Source organism: Humulus lupulus, chromosome 5, assembly GCF_963169125.1.
Source record: "Humulus lupulus chromosome 5, drHumLupu1.1, whole genome shotgun sequence".
In the NCBI taxonomy this organism is placed as follows: domain Eukaryota; kingdom Viridiplantae; phylum Streptophyta; class Magnoliopsida; order Rosales; family Cannabaceae; genus Humulus; species Humulus lupulus.
This window is the reverse complement of record NC_084797.1, coordinates 14,604,021-14,625,849: the sequence shown is the minus strand read 5'-3', so window position 1 is coordinate 14,625,849 and position 21,829 is coordinate 14,604,021. Positions and strand designations below refer to the sequence as shown.

At 32.0% G+C, this 21,829-nt stretch overlaps 1 protein-coding gene across 1 annotated transcript; it reads left to right on the top strand.

The window, feature by feature from the left end:
• The first annotated feature begins 18,206 nt into the window (after window positions 1-18,206).
• On the top strand, window positions 18,207-21,487 carry LOC133834504 (probable pectinesterase/pectinesterase inhibitor 61). The gene is made up of 3 exons (XM_062264142.1): window positions 18,207-19,350; window positions 19,805-19,941; window positions 20,542-21,487. Exons 1-3 carry the CDS (start codon window positions 18,371-18,373, stop codon window positions 21,240-21,242), a joined length of 1,818 nt encoding a protein of 605 aa, XP_062120126.1. The 5' UTR covers window positions 18,207-18,370; the 3' UTR covers window positions 21,243-21,487.
• The last annotated feature ends 342 nt before the right edge of the window (window positions 21,488-21,829 follow it).

The following is a 21,829-nucleotide window of genomic DNA, read 5'->3' as shown; positions in this document are numbered from 1 at the left end:
TAATATGAGAGGGATATATAGTGATAGAGGAAAAGAGGTGAGGTAATAGTGAGAGAGAAAAACGCAAGATTTTGAATAGAGATCGATGAAGTGATGTATTGAGAAGAGACCAACTGATGTGAGGACAAAATAATAAGGTGAGAGATAATGAGAAGAGCATGTAAAAGTGATAAATAATTAAAAGGAGAGTGAGGTTAAAGAAAGTGAAATGAAAGAGAAAATATATTTAGAATTAGAGTGAACTAGGTTAAAATAATATAGGGTTTATATTTTTTTGGACTCTGTGTTTTTTTTCATTATTTATTTGGACCCTGTGCTTTGACAAATTACTTTTTAGATCCTATGCTTTGTAAAATGGTTAAAATAAAACCCTAAACTCAATTTTGATTAAGAAAAAATTGAATATAACAACACAGTTTTTAAGCAGAATGATTTTATTTTTGTTATGAATTGTTAGTTTGATAAATTATTTGTGATTTTAGTTGAGAAAACATTGACCAAAATCGGGTTTAGGGTTCTATTTTAACCATTTTACAAAACATAAGGTCCAAAAAGTAATTTGTCAAAACAAATAATGAGAAAAAACACATAGTCCAAAAAAATATAAACCTAATTATATATTGAAAAAATTGTCTTGCTGGCAATATTGCAATTCTTTCTAATTAAGACTTATAAAGAATAATATTTGGGGAGTTATATAAAGAAATTTTTTTAGGTTGCCCTTACCGTAGGGATATTTTATATTTTTGGCACTTAGATAAATTATAACATTTTTTTTTTGCACGATGACGTACATTATTACTACAAAAAATCTTAGTTTTAGTCACAATATAATTTATGACTAAAAATAAAAAATATGTGACTAAAGAAAAATCATCTTACCTGTGTCATCACTAAAACGTTTGTGGCTAAAAGTATTAGCCGCAAAAATCACAATTTATTGTCACTAAATGTATTTTTAGTCACAACAAACTTTATCACTAAAAATAATATGTTGTGACTAAAACTATATTAGTGACAACTTGTGATTAAGTATGACATTTTAGTCATAGGGGATTTTTTGTTGTAACTAAAAGTACACAAAATATTTGTTGTGGATAAAATATTATCACTAAATAGTACATTTATTTGTAGTGTATAGTTATAACAGGTTTCTAGCCAATTTCGAGAAATTTATAATAATTTACGGTGCCGAAATCAAAGTTTAAACAGTCAGTTGCACGGCTGCTTAATTTTTTTTATACCAGTAGAAAACAGACTATTTGAACTCTGATTTCGGCATTGTAAATTATTTGGAATTTCTCAAAATTGGCGGCATGACTGCTAGAAATATTATGTACATAGTCATACAAAAAAAATTGGGTTACAATTTTCTCAAGTGCCGAAAATAGAAAACGCCCCTATGATAGGGGCAAAAATAATGCCCCACCTGATAAGCTCCCTATATTTATATATATAAGCACTTTTTTCTTCAAAAAAATATTTTACATATATATTATTACTTAAAATGATCAGTATATCTATACAATTTTTTTTTTAAATTCCATTTATGATCATTTTACATCACTTTTTATAATTATAAAACTATTTTTTTTAAGTCTTGTCTTTTCACTTTAAAAATATATTAATCAATGAAACAATATAATGATAAATTTTAATCATTAAATAGATTATCTAACACCAAAATATATATAGTTTTTTTTTTGAGAAAAACGGCCTCATTAAAACCTCAAGAGTAAACCCAATGGGAAAAACCTCAAGAGGAAAAAGAGTGCCTATAAAATATATTGATCAAATAATGTCATCCTGAATTACAGCATTGATACACTCGAGGTATCCAGGCCACCAAACAAAATCATTAGAAAGAGATAAAGCAAACTTAGTCAAAGAGTGTGCAACACTATTGGCCATCCTAGGACAAAAATTAAAGGAAATACTATGAAAATAATTACAATAAGCAAGAATATCCCTAATAATACATCCTAGATAAGAATGCTCAATCTTGTGACTATTAATAGCACGGACCACATTGACACAATCAGATTCAATGACCACCGTATGATACCCAAGTCTTGAGCACAACAAGATACTGTGATAAACCGCCAAGGCTTCAACAATAATAGTTTCCAATAAATGATCCCATGACCATGTACTAGAGGCAAGGACCATGCCATGAAAGTCACGGAACACCGTCCCAACTTCAGCCTTCTTCGCATCATGGTCAAGACCAGCATCACAATTAATTTTGACAACTTTCTCCACTGGTTTCTCCCAGCGATGCAGTTTCGAAGTTTCCCGCAAGGACTCACTGACGGGGACAGATTCACCATTGGCATTCAAGTGACTATCTAGAAATGCCAAACTCCATTCAATAACCATCTGATCAGGAAGAGTAGTCTTCTCATTAACAAATATATTACACTGATACCAAATACGCCATAAACACACAATGAGTTTTCCAAAGTCAGCTACAGATAAAAAATCTAAGCAATTTAACAAAAACTCATAAAAGTCCATTCCAGTGTAAGGAGGAACATGCATAATATTACCAACAGTGTGTCTAAAGTTACTCAGTCTATCACAAGTCCATAAAGCATGGATGGCAATCTCAGGGCCCTTCAGGCAAAAAGGGCAAAAGGAAGCAACAGAAATACCTCGACTGCAAAGATTAGAAAAAGTACGCAACCAGTTGTTAGCACCTTTCCACAAAAAATGCCTCACTTTCCCAGGAATATTTAATTGCCAGAATTTAGTCCACATCACCGAAACTCCATTAGAGCCTGAAGCCTGGCCCATCCCCAACAAACGAATGGCCTGCCAATACCCACTTTTGACGGAATAAAAACCCGAAGACTCAAAATGCCATATAATACAATCAGCAACAAGAAGATGATTGCGAGGGATAGAAAGAATAGGAGTCGCCTCTTGCAAATTAAAAGCCTCATTGATCAAATCAGAGTTCAATTTACCATCAGGAAGAAGAAGGCTAGAGACCATTGCATCTTCAAGAAGAAAATGATCCGAGCAAGACCTATCACCATCCAGGCGGGGGATCCAACGGTCATGATACACAGAGACATTTTTTCCATCTTTGATAAGCCACCTAGCCCCTGAAAGAAAAAGCTCTTTACCCCATAAAATTGATCTCCAGATGAAAAAGGATTTCTTTGAACTTGTGGCAATAGGCACTAAGGAAGTAGGATAATAGAGTGCTTTCATAACCTTTGCAACGAGAGAATCCGGATTAGAATAAAGTCTTGCAGCCTGCTTAGCTAACAAAGCTTGATTAAACAAGGCAAGATCTCTAAACCCCATTCCTCCATCTGACTTGTGCCAACAAAGTCTCTCCCAAGTACACCAGTGTAACTTCTATTTTTTCACATTACCACCCCACCAGAATCTAGCACAGAGCCGATGAATTTCTTTAATGAAACTAGCAGGCAGCTTAAACAAGTTCATAGAATAAGCAGGGATAGATTGGATGACAGATTTAATAAGCACCTCTTTCCCACCAGCAGAGAAGGACCGAGATTTCCAGCTAAACAATTTATTCCAAATACGGTCTTACATCAAAATAAGTTTATATATTTATAAAGATTATAATAAGGATTTTTAATATAAATACAGTTATTTTTTAAATTTTAAAATAGAATTAATATAGTTAAGACTGTTTATATAATTTTGTAAATGTCAATATAACTCCCTCATAATATTTCCATTTTACGTAACTGCACTTTGCGTGGTTTTTTATAATTATTAAAAATTATATATATTTAAATAAATTATAAATTTATTTGATAAATTTTAGTTAAAAAATATGAATATATTTTCATCATACAAGTTTGAGAAATTTATATATTTTGTAGTTGTTAGATTTTTTTTTTTTTTATAAATCAAATATAGTGTTTTGTTACTTTGATGCATAGGGAAACAAATAATGTAAGAAATTTAACAATATCAAAGATTTTTTTTCTTCCTTTTTCTCTAATGTTATGTTTGTGTATATAGTCAGCTTGATATGGTCCACTACAATAACGTAAACACTACATCTACATGTAACCTAAAGAAAAAAAAACATTAGAGATGGAATTGAAACTATGTACAATAAAGAAGATAGAAAATTAATTTTAACAAATTTGTACGGTAGGAATTAGACGCATGCGCATATGAATAACTATACTCTTATTTTGCACAACAAAGAATTTGTTTGATTTCACTGCTACAAAAATAAGCTTTAACTTCGATTTTTATACATAGAATTGTTGGGAAATACATAAAAAAACGAAGTTAAAGCATTTGATGGACTTTTAACTTCGCTTTTTGGTTTAACACTCGTAAGAATTAACCTAATACTTCAGTTATTTACGTAAAGTGAAATTAATGGGTAATAGGCAGAGGGGGAAAAAATGCCGGAACCCTTTAACTTCAGTTTTTTGATAAAAACCGAAGTTAAATGTACTTATATCCTGAGCCCTTCGACTTCTCCCTCATTTCCGAAACGCTGAAATTCCCCAAACAGAGAACAAAAACTTCCATTTCCACCGTGAGAAAAATGAGAGTTTCGCCATTTAGCACAATTTTCCCTCATTTTCTTCCATCAATCTTGCTAGAAAACTCAAATATATCATAGAAACTAGGTTATTTTTAGTTTTGAGTGAAAAAAATGGTGTCTTGACAATGGTGACGTGTGGTGGTCGGAAATACCCATTGTTTTGGGTTTTTCAACGGATTTTCAGCTTCTATACGAAGTTTTGAGATTTGTATTATGTATTGATCGTTAAATAGATGTTTACATGATTTTATATATATATATATATTATTTCAGATTTTCTTATATTTTTTTAATAATATATTGATAATGTATATGTGTTTATGGTTGATAATAATATTTTAGAGTTGTATTTGATTATTTAAGAATGTATGAATCTTAAAAAATGTGTTTGTGATAATTTTTTTTATTAATCCGAATTTAATAATAATGTATTACTAAATTTATAATTTATTTGATTTATTTTTGTATTTTATAATATGTTTTTATTTAGAATAATTATTTAGAAAACTAATAAAGTTAATATTTTGTTGTTGTTAAAAAAAAGTTAATATGTTGTTGTTATAATAAAAATATATCAAGTTAATATCTAGTTAAAAAAAATCATTTGTAAAATATAGTTTTAATGTTTAGATATGTTGTTGTTGTAAAAAAAAAATTAAAGTTAATATTTAGTTAAAATAAAGTTTTATTTGTATAATATGTTTTAATGTTTGGTACTAGTTATTATAAACTCAATAATTATTATATTTAATTTTGTTTATATTATTTTTAGGACGGTTATTGTTTTGGAGGTAATTTGGTTTTTCATTGGTGGTTACTAGCTTGAAGATTAATTTTAAGTTGAGTGAAACTTTTATTTTTATTTATTAATATTGTACGTATTTATAGAATTATAGTTAAACCATATTGAATTTAGTGGAAATCAGGTTTAAAAATTAATGAAGTAGGTTCTGAGAAATTTGTGTAATGCGATGGTATAAGGATGAAATTATGCATGTTGATTATTATATTTATTTATGTTGAATTAATACGTACTTATGAAATTAAGATATGTTATTGAAACATAATAAACTTTGCCCAATTTCTTACAATTTATTAATTGAACATGTTTTTAAATATGTAGTATTTATTCATAGAGTTATAATTTAAATTTTTTAGGATTGGCGGTAGGTTTTGAATAAGATATCAGGAATTTGTGTGTTGTGGTGATAACCATAAGTCTCTAGTTTGAAGTAACTTTATCATACATGTTGACTAGATAAGGTTACTTTGAACTAGGCGGCTTATGGATACCGTCAAAATTCAAGGCAAGCATTCAAGATGAAAATGGATTAACATGAGTTCTATTGTAATTGGAGACTAAGCTTTGCATTTTGGTATAAGGTATTTCTCTAATTTCTGATAAACTTGACATGATTATGCTTATCTGTTCTGTGAACAGTTGTAAATTGAATGTCAACAATTTGGGTAGTCCTATTTATAGGGGAAATTCTGCTAAATTTTTTGAAAAATATTTAATACTTAAGAAATTTCAATATTTCAAATATTTATTTAGGTGAACTTCACATGTTTAGTTGTACGAACACTTTAGATATTTATGTGGTATTAGCTTTTTATTTTTGTTTGAATGTGTATATATATGTACATTAAGTCTATAGTGTGTGTGAATTTTATTTTATTTTAAGTTTATTGGAATGTTCAAATATATTTATTAATATTAAAATAATGGCAAATTAGAATTGAAAAATAATTATTAAAATATTTTATAAAAAACCAAATTAATAATACAAATAAAATAAATATATATTTTTTTTTAGGGAAAAATACATTTAACTTCTATTATTATGTAAAAACCGAAGTTAAATGGTACCTTTTAACTTCAATTTTTAGATATTTTTAACTTCGCTTGGATTAACTTCAGTTAATATCTCCGCGAAATCCAAAAAATAACAAGCGAAAAAACTGAAATTAAAGCCTATTTTTATAGCAGTGTTTATTGCTTGTGTATTGAATAATAAGTAAAACACATAAAGAAAATACATTAATATATCCATCTTTTATTATATATGTCAAACTTTTATATTCTCTAGATCGTCTAGTTTTAACACAACACAAGTAGAGCTGTTAAAGCCACCGATGCTATTTCTTTATATGTGTCATCATTCTTGCCCTCCTCGTAAATATCTCAGTATAAGTAGAAAATTAGTCATTAGATATCTTATTTAAATTTAAATTTATGTAGAATAAAAAATGGGAAAAAAATGAGAAAATAGCTTAAATCAATATTATGTAGAATAAAAATGTGAAAAATGATAAAATAGAGTAGTTTTGTGAGATTTTAGAGTGACATATCATCTTCTTGAAACTTTCATTTATATAAATAGTAGATACAAACAACGTGCAATGTACATTTGCTTAATTTTATTTATAGAATTTATTAAATTTGCATTATTATCATATAAATTTCAAATAAATAAAAAATATTATATATAAAAGAATGACATAAAGATATTAAATGAAAAGTTAAAACAAAATATTATTTATTATTTTTTTATATATATAATATGATAATCTTTTTAAACATAAATGATAATTTTTTTAATAAAAATGAAGATTATGTATTATATATTATTATAATGATATTTTATAATATTTAAATTTATATTAATATAAGTATTAAATATTATTATAATAATAATTTATAATATTTGAATTCATATTAATACAATTAGTAAAAAAATTAGGATTATATATTATTATCATAATAATATTTTATAATATTTAAATTTATATTAATATAATTATTAAATATCTAGTCTTGTATTATATATTATTATAATAATGATATTTATAATATTTGAATTTATATTAATATTAATATAATTAATAAATATCTATTTTTAGTTAGTTTTAGAAGTATATTCCATTAAATATTTAAAATAATTTGCTAAAGTTAGCAAAACAAATTGTTAAAACCAATAATTTCTGTTATCTACACATTTTTTATATAGAAGAGATATAGATTTCATCTCAAATTTCAACGACCCATTTTTAACTTCCAAAAAGCACATCGATTATTGTAACGACCCAAATTTCCTAATAAGGCTTAGGGCCTTGATTAGGGGGTCAGGATGACAAATTATTGAATTATATGATTATATGGTATTTATGTGTATCATTATGTAATTACGTGAGTTATATCATAATATGACTTGATATGCATGTTTAGGTGTGTTAAATATGCATGTGGGCCTATTTCTGTGTGATTGGGGAATTTCAAAATTTGGTCCGTTTTGGGTATATTTGGCATATATGTGGTATGTGTGTGGTACTTCATTATTATTTGGTTATGCTTGGGTTACTCAGCACGAGACGATCCTAGGAAGCAAGCCAGTGGGAAGGTCACAATGGGATCCATACTTGATTCGGAGTTTTTCAAGGAGTATTTACCACATTACCGGGATATTGGGTAATGAGAATAAATATTTTGTGATAAATTGGGAGTTAGTGAGATCAGGGGGAAATTTTGGGAATTTTGACTATTTTTCCCCAGAGGGCATTTTTGGGACCCCGAGCATTAGGATTTGCTTGAGGTTACTTAAGCTTGAAGTAACTTGTCAGAATAATACAAGAACGTTCCAAACATTCTCTCTTCCTCTCGTTCCCTTTTCAACATCCGATCACATTTTCGAAGGAAACTCGAGTTTTAGGACTCAGATTCAAGCAATGATCGAGGCATAGCGATTCTAGGAAAGATTAGAAGCTTATTGGTCGAATGATTTAGTTGGGAAATGACTCAATCGGAGGTAATCCAAGTTTTAAGTTCTAAGTTTTTAAAGTTCTTTAAGCTTTGATTGGATTTGATGTTTTGGTGAGTTTTTGGATTAATTGAAGCTTGGGTTTTATTGGTTTTGGATAATTAGAATGTTTGGGAACTTTGATTTTGGGATTTGGATATGTTTGGGTAGTTTTTGGAAGGTTTTAAGTGGGAAAGAACATAGGAAATGGCTGGTTTCATGGTCATGTCGCGACCTTGTTCTAGCAAGTCGCAACCGAGATGAACCAGGAGCCAAGGAGGTTTTGCCTGGGGGGCGCGCCACGACCCAAGAGGGGTCAAGTCACGGCCCACACCCTGAAGCCCAGGCAAATGCTCTCTGACTTGGGGCAAGTCGCAATCCTTAGGGCCAAGTTGCGACTGGCTTGTGCATTTTTGCTCAAATTTGGCTTTTAGCCGTGGGAATTTAATTCTAAGGCCCTAGGATTGATCCTACTACCCAGTTGAGTAGGATTCGACGTCCCAGAGGCTAGGTTTGGGTCTAGAAGTATTTATTTACTCATTTTGATGAGATTTTAGATTATGGTTGTGACTAGGTTATTGCTAGAGGATTGGAAACAAGATCGTGCTTGAGGGTCGTTTATTGGTAACCTGTGCTTGGACCAAATGTAAGAAAACTGCACCCAGTATGTAATGCATATGATACATGTGATTAGGGCATAGCATGAATATTGAATATGGAATTGATTAGAGTTTGAGTCTCTGTAAATGTGCATGATCATAATTATACTAGTGAATGTTGAGTAAGCATGTTGAATGTCTTATATTTGGATATTTAACATATGATATATGTCTAGGTGCATTGCTTATTTGTGAGTACGGGTCGTATGGAATTGACGTATAAGTCAAGAGCGGCATAAGCGTATTAAACGCAGAGCCAAAATGATTAGATCTAATCAACATGAGCATTAAATGCTTGGCCGACCCCAAGGTCAAAGAAAACTAAAAGCGCTTGTCTGGTCTAGAGGCTAGTCACTTAGAGTCAGGGCCAAAAGGCTTAGGTGACTAAAACGTCACATGGCTTAGGGAGCGGTTCCCTAGAGATGGACTCACTAGCCATCTATTCAGGGAGCAGATCCCCAGAGATGGACTCATTTTCCATATATTCAGGGAGCGGATTCCCAAAGATGGACACATTAGCCATCTATTTAAGGAGCAGAACCCCAAAGATGGACACATTAGCCAACTATTCAGGGAGAAGATCTCTAGAGATAGACTCATTAGTCATCTATTTAGGGAACAGATTCCCCGATTGACTTGATAGTCATCTATACAGGGGGCAGGCCCATAATCATTTATTTGGACTTGCCTGCATGAATGAATAGGGCTATTACTGCTAGGCATGCTTATTATGATTTAGTGACATGCTATTATCTGTTTATGAGCTTGTTGAGTTTTCTTGCTGAGTCTCGACTCACGGGTGCTATGTGGTGTAGGTAAATGCAAAAGAAAGCTGGACCATCCTTGAGTTGGAGAGCTTAGGTGATGATGTGTACATATGCAGCTGCTCGACCACCACGGCCGAGGGTTTTAAAGAAGAACTAGGGTTAAACTCTATTTTGCCGCTTAGATCGGCTGGTTGTAAATCTTTTATTGTAATCAACATTTAAAATATATTTTGGGATCCCAATGTATATAGTAAATATTTTAGTGAAACATTGTATCCTTGACCAAAATTGTTAATTATAAACTGTTAATCACACTTAGTTAAACGATTATGGCCAAATGGCTCGGTTAGTGAGTTTAGCATTGTTTAAAATGCACAACGTAACGATCCCTGGGTAGTAGGGTGTTACAATTATGAATAAGGGTATAGTAATGCAAAATAATTTCCATTCCATTCTCCTAATTCACGCATGTATAATTAATGAAATATCATTTATAATTTCTTGAGATAAGTTGATAAAACCCACTTTTATATTAAGTTTGATCATAAATAGCTACATAAGTAGTTTAATTAAATGTGTACCCAATTTAAATGTATATTACCAAACTAATCTCATTTATATTAATTAGAATATAGTTATCTCTCTTTTTTTCAAGAATAAAAATTTATTATGCTTATAACATATTTGTAGTAGATTCTGTTTTGTTTATATAGATTTTATGTTGTAAATAAAAATAAAAGAAAGAGTATAATTGATATTTTGATTATATATATTTAGGGCACGACTACAATATTGCATGTTTATTATGCACTCCTATGGTGAATGATACATTCTTACATACGTGTATAAGTTATGATCCCAGTTTTTAATATGACGACGTTCAATGTACTCTCAACTAACATCTTGCAAATTTTTAGGAAAATTTGAATAATTTAGGGTGTCAAACCAATTTGAATAATTTAGGGTGCCGAAATAGGGTTCCAAACTTTTTTTATTGTCAAGCGCGCAAATATTTTTTAGACCCTATTTTCAGCACCTTAAATTATTTAGATTTTACTGAAAAATTTGCAGGAGGTTCATATAATAAAAATGGGTCCAACGTGTGTAAAAATGTACGATTCACTTTATTAGTGTACAAAAGCGTGCACTATTATAGTTGTGCAATATTATTTTATCACTTCTTGAGTATCATCATCCTTTGGAGACTTAAAAGTCTTCAAATCTTTGTCAAGAATGTAGTGCACCTCCAATATTGTGAGGATGAACTTGATCTTGTCTTGCCAGTTTACAAAATTTGAGTCATCGAATCTATCTAGTCTTACTAGATCTTGAGACATGAACTTGAGAGCTGAGATTGAGGAGATTTTTTCCATAACTTTGGTTAGTAGATAAACCTTAGAGATAGACAAACTTTGATACAAAACACAAAGATTTAGGGATAGAGATTTTTGATTGTTGGGTGTTAGATATAACCTTAGATTTTTTTTTACAACTCAAAGCATAAACACAAGTATTATAAACTCTAATGGAAGATAATCACAAAGCACATAAAAAATGTACAGTAGACCTTTTTCTTGAAGAAGAACTTTCAAACATAAAATCACAATACATCAATTTCATGTAATGCTCTGAGTAACCAAGACCGTTACACTGTGTGTTTAAAGTAGTGAAAAACTTGGTAATCAAGTCGTTTGAACATAAACGTGTTTCTAAAGTCAACTGACAGGTTAGGGTTAAAAGATTTCGATCATAAAATGGTTGACTTTCATTGAAATAAGAGTTTGGTACATGAGATCCCAAAAAAAAAATGTTTACAAGGCAGATACAACCCTCAAAAGTAAATATAATTGCAACTAGCCTAAATGGAAAAATACAAATTTTCGCTCTAGTCCTTGTAAATCCCTCGACCATGGCGGTCGAGCAGCTGCCGATGTACACACCGTCCCCAAAGCTCTCCAACTCATTGATGGTCCAGCTTTCCTTTGCCTTTACATACACCACGTAGCACCCGTGAGCCAAGGCTCAACAAGAAAACTAAATTCAACAAGCATAGATAACAACAAAATGTGCATAATAAACTTTAGATCAAACAACTCAATGAACAACCTAATACAAGCAATAAGTTAAGCAACAGTAATAGTTAAATCCGAACATATAATTCAATCTTAATACAATTAATTAGGTGTCGGCGCCCTTAGGCCGAGCTCTCTAGTTATTTAGCTGATCCCGGCTCGCTTAGGCCGAGTTGCGTTCAGTATGCTTAACATCAGACCCGACTCCCTTAGGTCAGGCTTTCACATCAAACATAACAGACATACAAGTTGTCAGGCATGCAATCGAAAGCAGCACGAGCTAACTTGCCTATCTAGATATTTCCAATCACAAATACATTTATAATCTCACATATGTTCATTTACAGGGGATCTCAGCCCCAATCACAACCTGGGTACAGTTTTCTTACCTCGGATCCCGAGCTGAAGATATATAACGGTTCCCGAGCATAATCCTCAATTCCGAGGCTTAACAGTAACCCTAGTCACAAGTGAAAATAGATAAATATTAAAATCTAATCCAATTAAATGCTTTGGAATAAAATACTAGCCTTCGGGACCTCGAATTTTACTAAACCGGGTAGTAGAATTCGTCTCGAGCGCTTAGGTTCATGTCCTTGAGCCCAAAATCCCATTTTGGCTAAGGCTGCCTAGGCGGGCCGCGATCTGACCCTAAGGGCCACGACGCGCCTCTAAGTCAAAGGTGTCAGCCTCTATTCCCAAGGGTAGGCGGGCCGCGACCTGCCCCTTTAGGGCTGCGGCGCCCATGAACTAGGTCGCGGCGCGCCCTCGTGAACCCAGAAATCCTGGGGCTTTCTTGTGTTTTTTTCCCAACTTAATTCATAAAAAATTACTTGTAACCCTGAACTAAACCCAGACTCTTAACCACACAGTCTAGGCATTATAATTACCACCCCAACTCAGGAATTATAGCAACACCAAAACTCAACCGAAAACATATCTTAACATTAAGAATTTCTACAAGAATCAAGACTTAACCCTTACCTTAATGGTGATTCTGACCCTATGCTTCTCCTCCAGTGATCCTAGCTCTAGTTCTTCAGTCCCCAAGCCTCAACTTCTTAGATTTCCAAGCCAGTTCTTTGAAATTCCGAAGTTTCCCCAAAGTACAAGAGGGGAAAGAGAGAACGTGAGAGTGAGGGAGTGGGTGCTGAGAAGTGTTCTGATATGTTCTAGCCTAATTCAGAAACTTTCTAACTATATCTCTTAACTTAAAGACCAATATGCGCCTAAAGATAACCCAGCCCCTTTCATTACCCATGAGGGCAAAATGGTCATTAGTCCCAATTCCCGTTTATTCCTCCAATTGTCCTACAAATTCTTAATTAATCCTGTCATGCCCAACTAATTACCCAATATTTACTCGTTACTCGATAAATCCCAAATATACATTAAGTTTGCCAAAATACCCCTAGGCTCACCCCAAGTTGGGTATTAAACCATGTTGTGACTATTTCGCTAATCCGCTCGCTGGGATCGCCTCGAGTTGAATACTGCAATTATATCCACATAATAATGTGGTCTCAATCATTTAATGCATATAGTCACATTTATGCCCTCAATGGGCCAAAATTACAAACATGCCCTTATAAACAAGAACGGGCCCACACGCATATTTAATACTTATAAGCATGCATATATATACACTCATATATCATATAAGTCATGCATGCCACGTAGCCACGCCTTTAATCAATTAATCACACATATATCCAATTATGCCCTCTGGCACGCTAATCAAGACATTAAACTTTATTAGCATTTTTGGGACGTTACATTTCATATATCTTAAAATTGAGTACACAACCTAATATGCACTAATTTATTATTATTATTATTTGTAGTAAGATTTTATATCTCAAACTAATATAAGATTTGTCCTATTTAAGGTTACATGATTAAAAACCACATCATACCAATCATGTATCTCTTCTATATAGAATGTGTATAGATATTAGAAATTCTTGATTTTAACGGTTGTTTTTGTTAACTTTAATGAAATATTCTATATATTTAACATAATATACTTTTATAACCATTTAAAAATAAATATTTATCAATTATATTAATATAAATTCAAATGTTATAAAATATTGTTAGATATTTATTAGTTATATTAATATAAATTCAAATGATATAAAATATTATAATAAGATATAATAGAAAATTAGGTATTTAATAATTATATTAATATAAATTTGAATGTTATAAAAATTATTATTATAATAATAATATTTAACATATAATATATAATCCTAATTTTAAAAAAATTACTATAATAAATATTTAGTAATTATATTAATATAAATTCAAAACTAGATATTTAATAATTATAATAATATAAATTCACATATTATATAATATTATTAATTATTACAATAATATATAATACATGATAAATACATTATATATAAGTGTCGTGTGTGTACAAATAGTATATATGATTGTGTAACTAAATAAAAAATTAGAATAACATTTATCTTCTATTAAGAATTAAAAATTTTATTTTCCAATCATTGAGGTGTGGTTTGAATAAACAATCTTCTATCATGAATGTTTTGTACTTTAAATAGGATAGTTTGCAATCTAAAAAGTTATCGTATTATTTTAAAAAAAGCATAAACAATGTTTGGTTTAATTTTTCTTTTAATATGTTTATGTCACTCTATTATATAATATTATTTATTTATTTAAAATTTATATGACAATTATAAAAAATTAATAAAAATAATTAGTAAATTTTCTAAATAAAATTAAGCAAACGTGCATTACACGTTTATTGTATCTAGTAGTATAAAAAAGTGTGAATGCCTAGCATTATTCTAGTTCTTATCTAAAGCAATATATATAAAATAAGAGAATTTACTCATTTGGTACCCTATGTTTTTGCAAAATATCATTTTGGTACTTTTTTTTTCAATAATGCTCATATACTATCTTGTATTTTAAAATCATATATATTTGGTACCCTAGACTCAAATGTGATAGTAAAATTTTATCAATACGGCCAAATTGTCATCAATTGTATATGTAATTAAGTAATTAAATTTGAATTTGGAACTCATATAATTGAGAGAAGTTTGATTAAATTGGTAAAATTTTATTAATTAAATTTAAGTTCAAGGCACCAAATATATACGATTTTAAAATACAAAGTACCAAATATGTACGATTTCAAAATATAAAGTACCAAATGATCATTATTGTAAATATATGATACCAAAACGATACTTTACATAAATAAATGGCACCAAACCCATTAGTAATGATAAGTGGTTGTAAAGTAGTGTAATTATATTCATAATTCTACCAATTGCAAAAGCTTAACTGGAACACAAGAATATATCTAGAGAAAGATTTTTTTTTTTTTAAAATAATACTAATATAATCTTATATAAGCAAACCTGCCTAATACGATGGGTTCATTAATTAATTAAAACTACCACCCAAAATTTGATTGGTTTATTCCAAGCACGCCAGACACGTTAATAAGATATATAGTAGACTTTTTCTTCTTCCTATTTTTATTTTTATTTTTTTATATATACATATAAATCAGCTAAATACCACAAGGTATGACAATCTCCACCGCTCCGTACACTTGTTATTTTTGTTACTAGTTGGGGAGATAGTCTTTTTGGGTAGATTCAGGCCCTCTTTTTTTTAAATTCTCCTGTAATAACAATTGATCTTATTTAATTAATGAACGTTCTTTTTATTAAAAAAAAATGCCCACCTATATCTTTTAAACTATTGTGCGATTTATTGTGTGAAATATATATATAAATTAAGGACAATTTTTTTATTTAAGCGCTACCAGAAGGGTTTTCAGTATTTCTCGATTCGTGAACAATTTTCAGTGCAATTTTTTTATGACCGTGTATATTGTAGCTATTTAAAACATCTTGCAAATTTTAAGAAAATTCCGAATAGTTTACAGTACCGAAAACTAAGTTCAAACATGTTGTTTTCCACGTGCATAAAAAAAAATAGTCACACGTGCAATAATATGCTTGAATTTAATTTTTGGTACTGTAAACTATTCGGAATTTTTTGAAAATTTGTAGGATAATCTAAATAGATACAATATAAACGGTCATAAAAAAAAAATCGCACAAAAAACTGTTGATGAATTAAGAACGCTGGGAGCCCCACCGATAAGTCTTAAAGTGAAGCCCTACAAAATAATTCTCCTATAAATATATATATATATTTATATATATATAAAACTACTTGTTGTCACCACCTTAAGAGGACGAGTCACACTTTAAAAGTAATATATGGATTTGTATATATATACTTTTATACCAACCACTTATAGTTATGTGCAATTTGAATATTTGTATAGTAATAATCAAATAAAGCCAAAACATTACATTTATATACTTTATTACTGGAGTATAGTTCTCATGAGACGTACGGAAAGTGATTAGTGTATGTTTTGTAGTGAACAAAATGTCGATTTTAAAAAAATTATAACACCGATTAATAAAGCTAATTATTATATGGAATGTAATTAACATTTTGATTAACCAGAAGTACAGGAAAAAAAAATCGATAATAAGACCTATTTTTTTTTTAGAATAAAAGGTTAAAGATTATTAGGGGAAAACCAATAATGGACCATTGTATTATTAAACATAGGAGAGTGACACACTCTATTGTCTAGTCCTTTGCGTTATTATCTATCTGAGTCCTTTTTCAATATTTGCTCCTTTATTCAATTTGTTTTGACTATATTCTCTTATTATTTTTCACTAACATAATATAAATACACATATATATATGTATATTATATTATTACATATTTATCATAAGTGAATGGGAATGGCTTAGGTCAACATTCGTTTATTTTCATTATTCGAGTGGTGTGACAAACAAGTATAATTGTATAATTAAAGAAGTAAGTAACTACGTAGCCATTCATTATTATTAGAGAAATTAAGGAAAATGGCCTATTTTTTTTTTAAGTGATTTTGTACTCTGACCTGCTTTTTATACTTCTTTGTAAAATTACCTCTGTCTAAAATTTGACCTGTTGTTTAAATTTTTCGACCAGTTATCTAAAATTTTCGACTAACTGTCTAAATTATGAGAGGGTATTTTGCAAAAAATTATTAAAACTAGATTAAAGTGAAAAATGATTTTAAAAAATAGATTATTATTATTATTATTATTCTTTTCATAAAGATCATCAGACCTTTTTTAAAATACGTACGTGGGGACCCTTTTGCCAACCCTATAAACTGTTCTACTATAGTTAGATAAAACTAGCCAGAGAGATCAGTTCTCTCAGAAAATTATTAACCAGTTGAATGCAGTAGTATGTGGTAGTAGCAGTACTTTTTGAAAAAGATAATGTAAAGGTTTTGTGTATAAAAAGATGGAATTTTATAGCTTTTACCAAAAAGAACAACTGAGATCAGAAACCCCTATTACTCTCGTGTCAATCACAAGAACAAAAAGAAAAGATAACATATATAGTTATATATACACTTCCAATTCACAATATATGAAAAAAAAAGTATACATTTCTTAATAAACATTATTAAGTTATATTATATTATATATATATATACGTACGACATTTTAAGGAGAATTTAAGTTAGATCGTGTGTAAAAGTATTTAAAATATATTTGTACTAATATATACTCATATATATGCCATTTGTTAATTGGTGTACTATTTCGATTTTGTACCAAATGAAATCTCATTGGAATCTGATATTCGAGCCAAAATTGAATCAAGTTCTTTTTTTCTAATATAGCTTTATGAGAAGAAAAAGAGAAAAGGCATACATATAGAAATAAAGAAGATGTTCCTAGAGAGACTATATTTAAAAAGTTACAATATTCCACTACTACTTGTACTGTACTACTCCAAGAAGAAAGAACTATAAGAAGATTGCCACTAATTGCTTAGGTGCTAAGAGAACACACAAATATATATACATATAGCATGTATATATATACATATATATGTAATATATGCTTTGTGTCATTTCAAGTGTGCTTTGCCAAAAATTCCCACGTCCCAATTATTTCTAAGCTTGCTCATTTATATAGATCGATCGATCATTGTTCCTTTATATTTGAATAATTAAAATTAGTACAAATTAAAGAAAAAGTTATATTAGTATAAACACACACTCTCTCTCTCTCTCTATATGTATAGCTCTCTCTTTCAACACACATTAATTTTCTCTCTCTACCCAAGTGAAAATGGACAGTGCCCAGTGGTGGTGAAGTAGCAGCCAGCTCATGCTCAAGACGTAGACCTCACACCAACCTTTTTTACTCTCTCTCTCTCTCTCTCTCTCCATATCTATACGAAGAGAAAGAAATTGCATTATAATATGTATACACGACTGTAAAACAAACACTACTCCAAAATCTATATATATAGCTACCCCAAACTCTTCAACATTTAAGGCCCCATTTTCTTTCTCTTCAGTTTTCACTTCCCTTCCACACATTAAAAAAAAAATCAAATTCTATTTCAAAGAATAGTATCAAAGAAAAAATGGGGTACGGCAAACTGGAACCGTCGGATCGTGGAAATGTATCGGCGCAATCGAACGAATCAGAAATTGCCACGTCACACTCACCGCCAAGCGCAACCCGTGGTGGGAAGAGCAAAAACAAGAAGCTCATCTTCCTCGCCGCCCTCTCCATTGTTCTAATAGCGGCCTCAGCCGTCTCCGCCGTGCTCCTTATCGGAGTTCGAACCCGAGCATCGGGTCCACCCGGTGCGACCATGCCCCGGAAACCGACCCAGGCGATTTCCAAGGCTTGCAGAAAGACTCGGTACCCGAATCTCTGCGTGAACTCGCTCCTCGATTTCCCGGGCGCCATGAGCGCGTCTGAGGAGGATCTGGTCCACATTAGCTTCAATATGACGCTGCAGCACCTTAGCAAAGCCCTCTACACCACCTCCGAGTTGACCTCACTCAAAATGGACTCGCTCACTCGCTCCGCCTACGACGTCTGCCTCGAGCTTCTAGACGATTCGGTCGACGCCGTCGAGCGTGCGCTCACAACCGTCTCCGGCGGCGGCGGCGGGTCTGACAACCAGGACGTGGTGACGTGGCTGAGTGCGGCGTTGACCAACCAGGAGACCTGCAGTGAAGGGTTCGAGGAGGGTGGGTCCAGTGTGAACGGGAACGTGAAAACTCAGGTGGCCGAGAAATTGAAGGACTTATCGGAACTCGTGAGTAATTGCCTCGCGCTATTTTCTGGAAGCATTAGTGACGATTTCTCGGGCGTTCCGGTTCAGAACAAGAGGAGGTTAATGGCAGCGGAAGAGGACAATATCTCGGGAGATTTCCCGAGATGGTTGACTCGAAATGAAAGGAGGCTTTTGGGTTTACCTGTCTCGGCGATACAAGCCGATATCGTGGTGTCAAAAGACGGAAATGGGACGGTCAAGACTATAGCCGAAGCCATAAAGAAAGCGCCGGAGTACAGTGATCGCCGAACCATTATTTACGTGAGGGCAGGAAGGTAATTTCGACTTTACAATTCAAATTTACTCTTTCATTTTTTTTTTACCGATCATATGGTAAAAATACAGTAATAATAAGTGCCTCTCGTGGTGGTAGTTGCATGAAATGGAGTTTTCAAAATTTGATTTTAGTAATTTGGTTTAATGAAGTGATTGGTTCGTTGAATTCAGCTGATTAATCATAACTCATAAGACTGAACTATAAATCATGTGACCACATTTAGTCAGTAGTGTTTTGTGAAATTACTGTTATACCCTTATCTCTTTTTTTTTTTTTAAATCTCGTGATTCTATTTTTATATTTTTATTAAACAAAGAAAAACAATTTGTTCGAGAGTGCTGCACAGACCTTTTGTACATGATTTTTGAGCTACTTTCCTGTCTTGTATTTTTCTACATTATAAAATGTTGAAATTATTTGAACTTTAAAATAATGATTAATAAAATTGTCAGGTACGAAGAGAATAATTTAAAGGTAGGAAGGAAGAAAAAGAACTTGATGTTCATTGGAGATGGAAAGGGTAAAACGGTAATATCAGGAGGGAAGAGCGTATCGGAGAGCATGACAACTTTCCACACAGCTTCTTTCGGTAAAAAACGATTTCGTGTGTGTGTGTTTTTTTTTAATTGTCTTTCTCGTATTTAATAATTATAGTAATCATTGTTTTATAATTCTGTGTTCTTGTTATACTTAGAAAATAACTACGTAAAATTACACAGAGAATCATAGTCATAATAGTCTCTTACAACCCACTGTAACGTAGGATGTTCCACGTGGGTTAGCCTCAACTAAGATTCCTGTCCATATGTATATGACGTTTACCTCACCTCATCCACTTTTCTATTTTTATTTTTTTGTATAAAAATAAAATAAAAACTGAATAATAATTATTATTAATAACATTAAATTTCAGTAAAAATTGGTGGAATTTAATTAGTATTAGTCTGAACAAACTAGAATGTTTCTTGTATTGGACACCAAATCCAAGCAAAAATATGCATTTCTTGTCTCTAGTCAAAATCAAATAGTATTCAATTAATAGAAAATGACATTATTTCGTGGTTAGTCTTTCAATTGCCATAATATAATTAATGAAAAAAAAAAACCATTGTACATGGGTGGGTCACAATTCACACTCATATTTATTAATTTATGTAATTACTAATTTGTCCTTGTGTGGATCAAACAGCTGCAACTGGGGCTGGTTTCATAGCTCGGGACATGACATTTGTGAACTGGGCCGGCCCAGCTAGACACCAAGCTGTTGCTCTCCGGGTCGGTGCGGACCACGCGGTGATTTACCGGTGCCAAGTCCTCGGGTACCAAGACACCCTGTACGTGCATTCCAATCGCCAGTTTTTCCGCGAGTCCGAGGTTTACGGAACCGTCGATTTCATATTCGGAAACGCCGCCGTCGTTTTCCAAAACTGCACAATCTACGCCCGAAAGCCCATGGACCTACAGAAAAACACGATCACGGCCCAAAACCGAAAAGACCCGAACCAAAACACGGGTATCTCGATCCACGCCTGCCGGATCGTTGCCACGTCAGATCTGGAAGCCTCGAAGGGGAGCTTCCCGACGTATCTGGGCCGTCCGTGGAAAATGTACGCCAGAACAGTGTACATGATGTCGTACTTGGGCGATCACATCCATCCACGTGGATGGCTAGAATGGAACACAAGTAATTTCGCTCTTAACACGTGTTATTACGGCGAGTACATGAACTCCGGGCCGGGTGGGGCGGTGGGCCAGCGGGTCAAATGGGAGGGTTATCGGGTCATAACGTCCACAGTCGAAGCCAGCAAGTTCACCGTCGCACAGTTCATTTTCGGGTCGTCTTGGCTGCCCTCGACCGGAGTGGCATTCTTGGCCGGTTTATCAGTATAAATTCGAAATAGTAAAATAAATAATATAATAATTAATCTGTACACTCTGCAATTCTAGGACGAAAATGTTGGGCCCAAGCCCATAAAGGCGGCCTGGTGGAGCCGGCTTATATGAATATAGACTTATAGTTTTTTTTTTCTGCACTATTTTCATTTTTTTTCAAATGATTTAGCAATAAGCAATGTTGTTAATCTTCTTTTTGTGTATTTTAACTCAGTGATAATGTTATAGATATTGTGAACTAAGAGTAAGTGTATATGTATATTGTATACTCTTTTTTTTTTTTTTTTATTTCTCGTTGTGATAATATGTCCAAATTTAGAATTGGTGTGATTTTAAATGGTGTCGGTCAGTTGGACTTGGTGGTGGTTGAACTGGGACATATGGAACAATGGAGTTTCAAGGACTTAGTAGTAAATAAAAGAGGTTTCAAGTTCAACTACGTCAGATTTGATCTACTACCAATTTTCTTGTTTTGGTATTATGGAAAAATTCAACTGTGATAATATATTACTTCTCTGATTATTTATTACTCAAATGACCTCATTCAAAGCTAGTCCCAAGACAAACTCCCACCAATTATGGGG

Excerpts from the sequence above, each read along its gene's own strand:
- LOC133834504 (XM_062264142.1), top strand. The coding sequence starts at position 18,371 with ATGGGGTACGGCAAACTGGAACCGTCGGATCGTGGAAATGTATCGGCG. Across the intron at positions 19,351-19,804 it reads ATTTACGTGAGGGCAGGAAG|GTACGAAGAGAATAATTTAA; the intron begins GTAATTTCGACT and ends TAAAATTGTCAG. Across the intron at positions 19,942-20,541 it reads TTTCCACACAGCTTCTTTCG|CTGCAACTGGGGCTGGTTTC; the intron begins GTAAAAAACGAT and ends TGGATCAAACAG.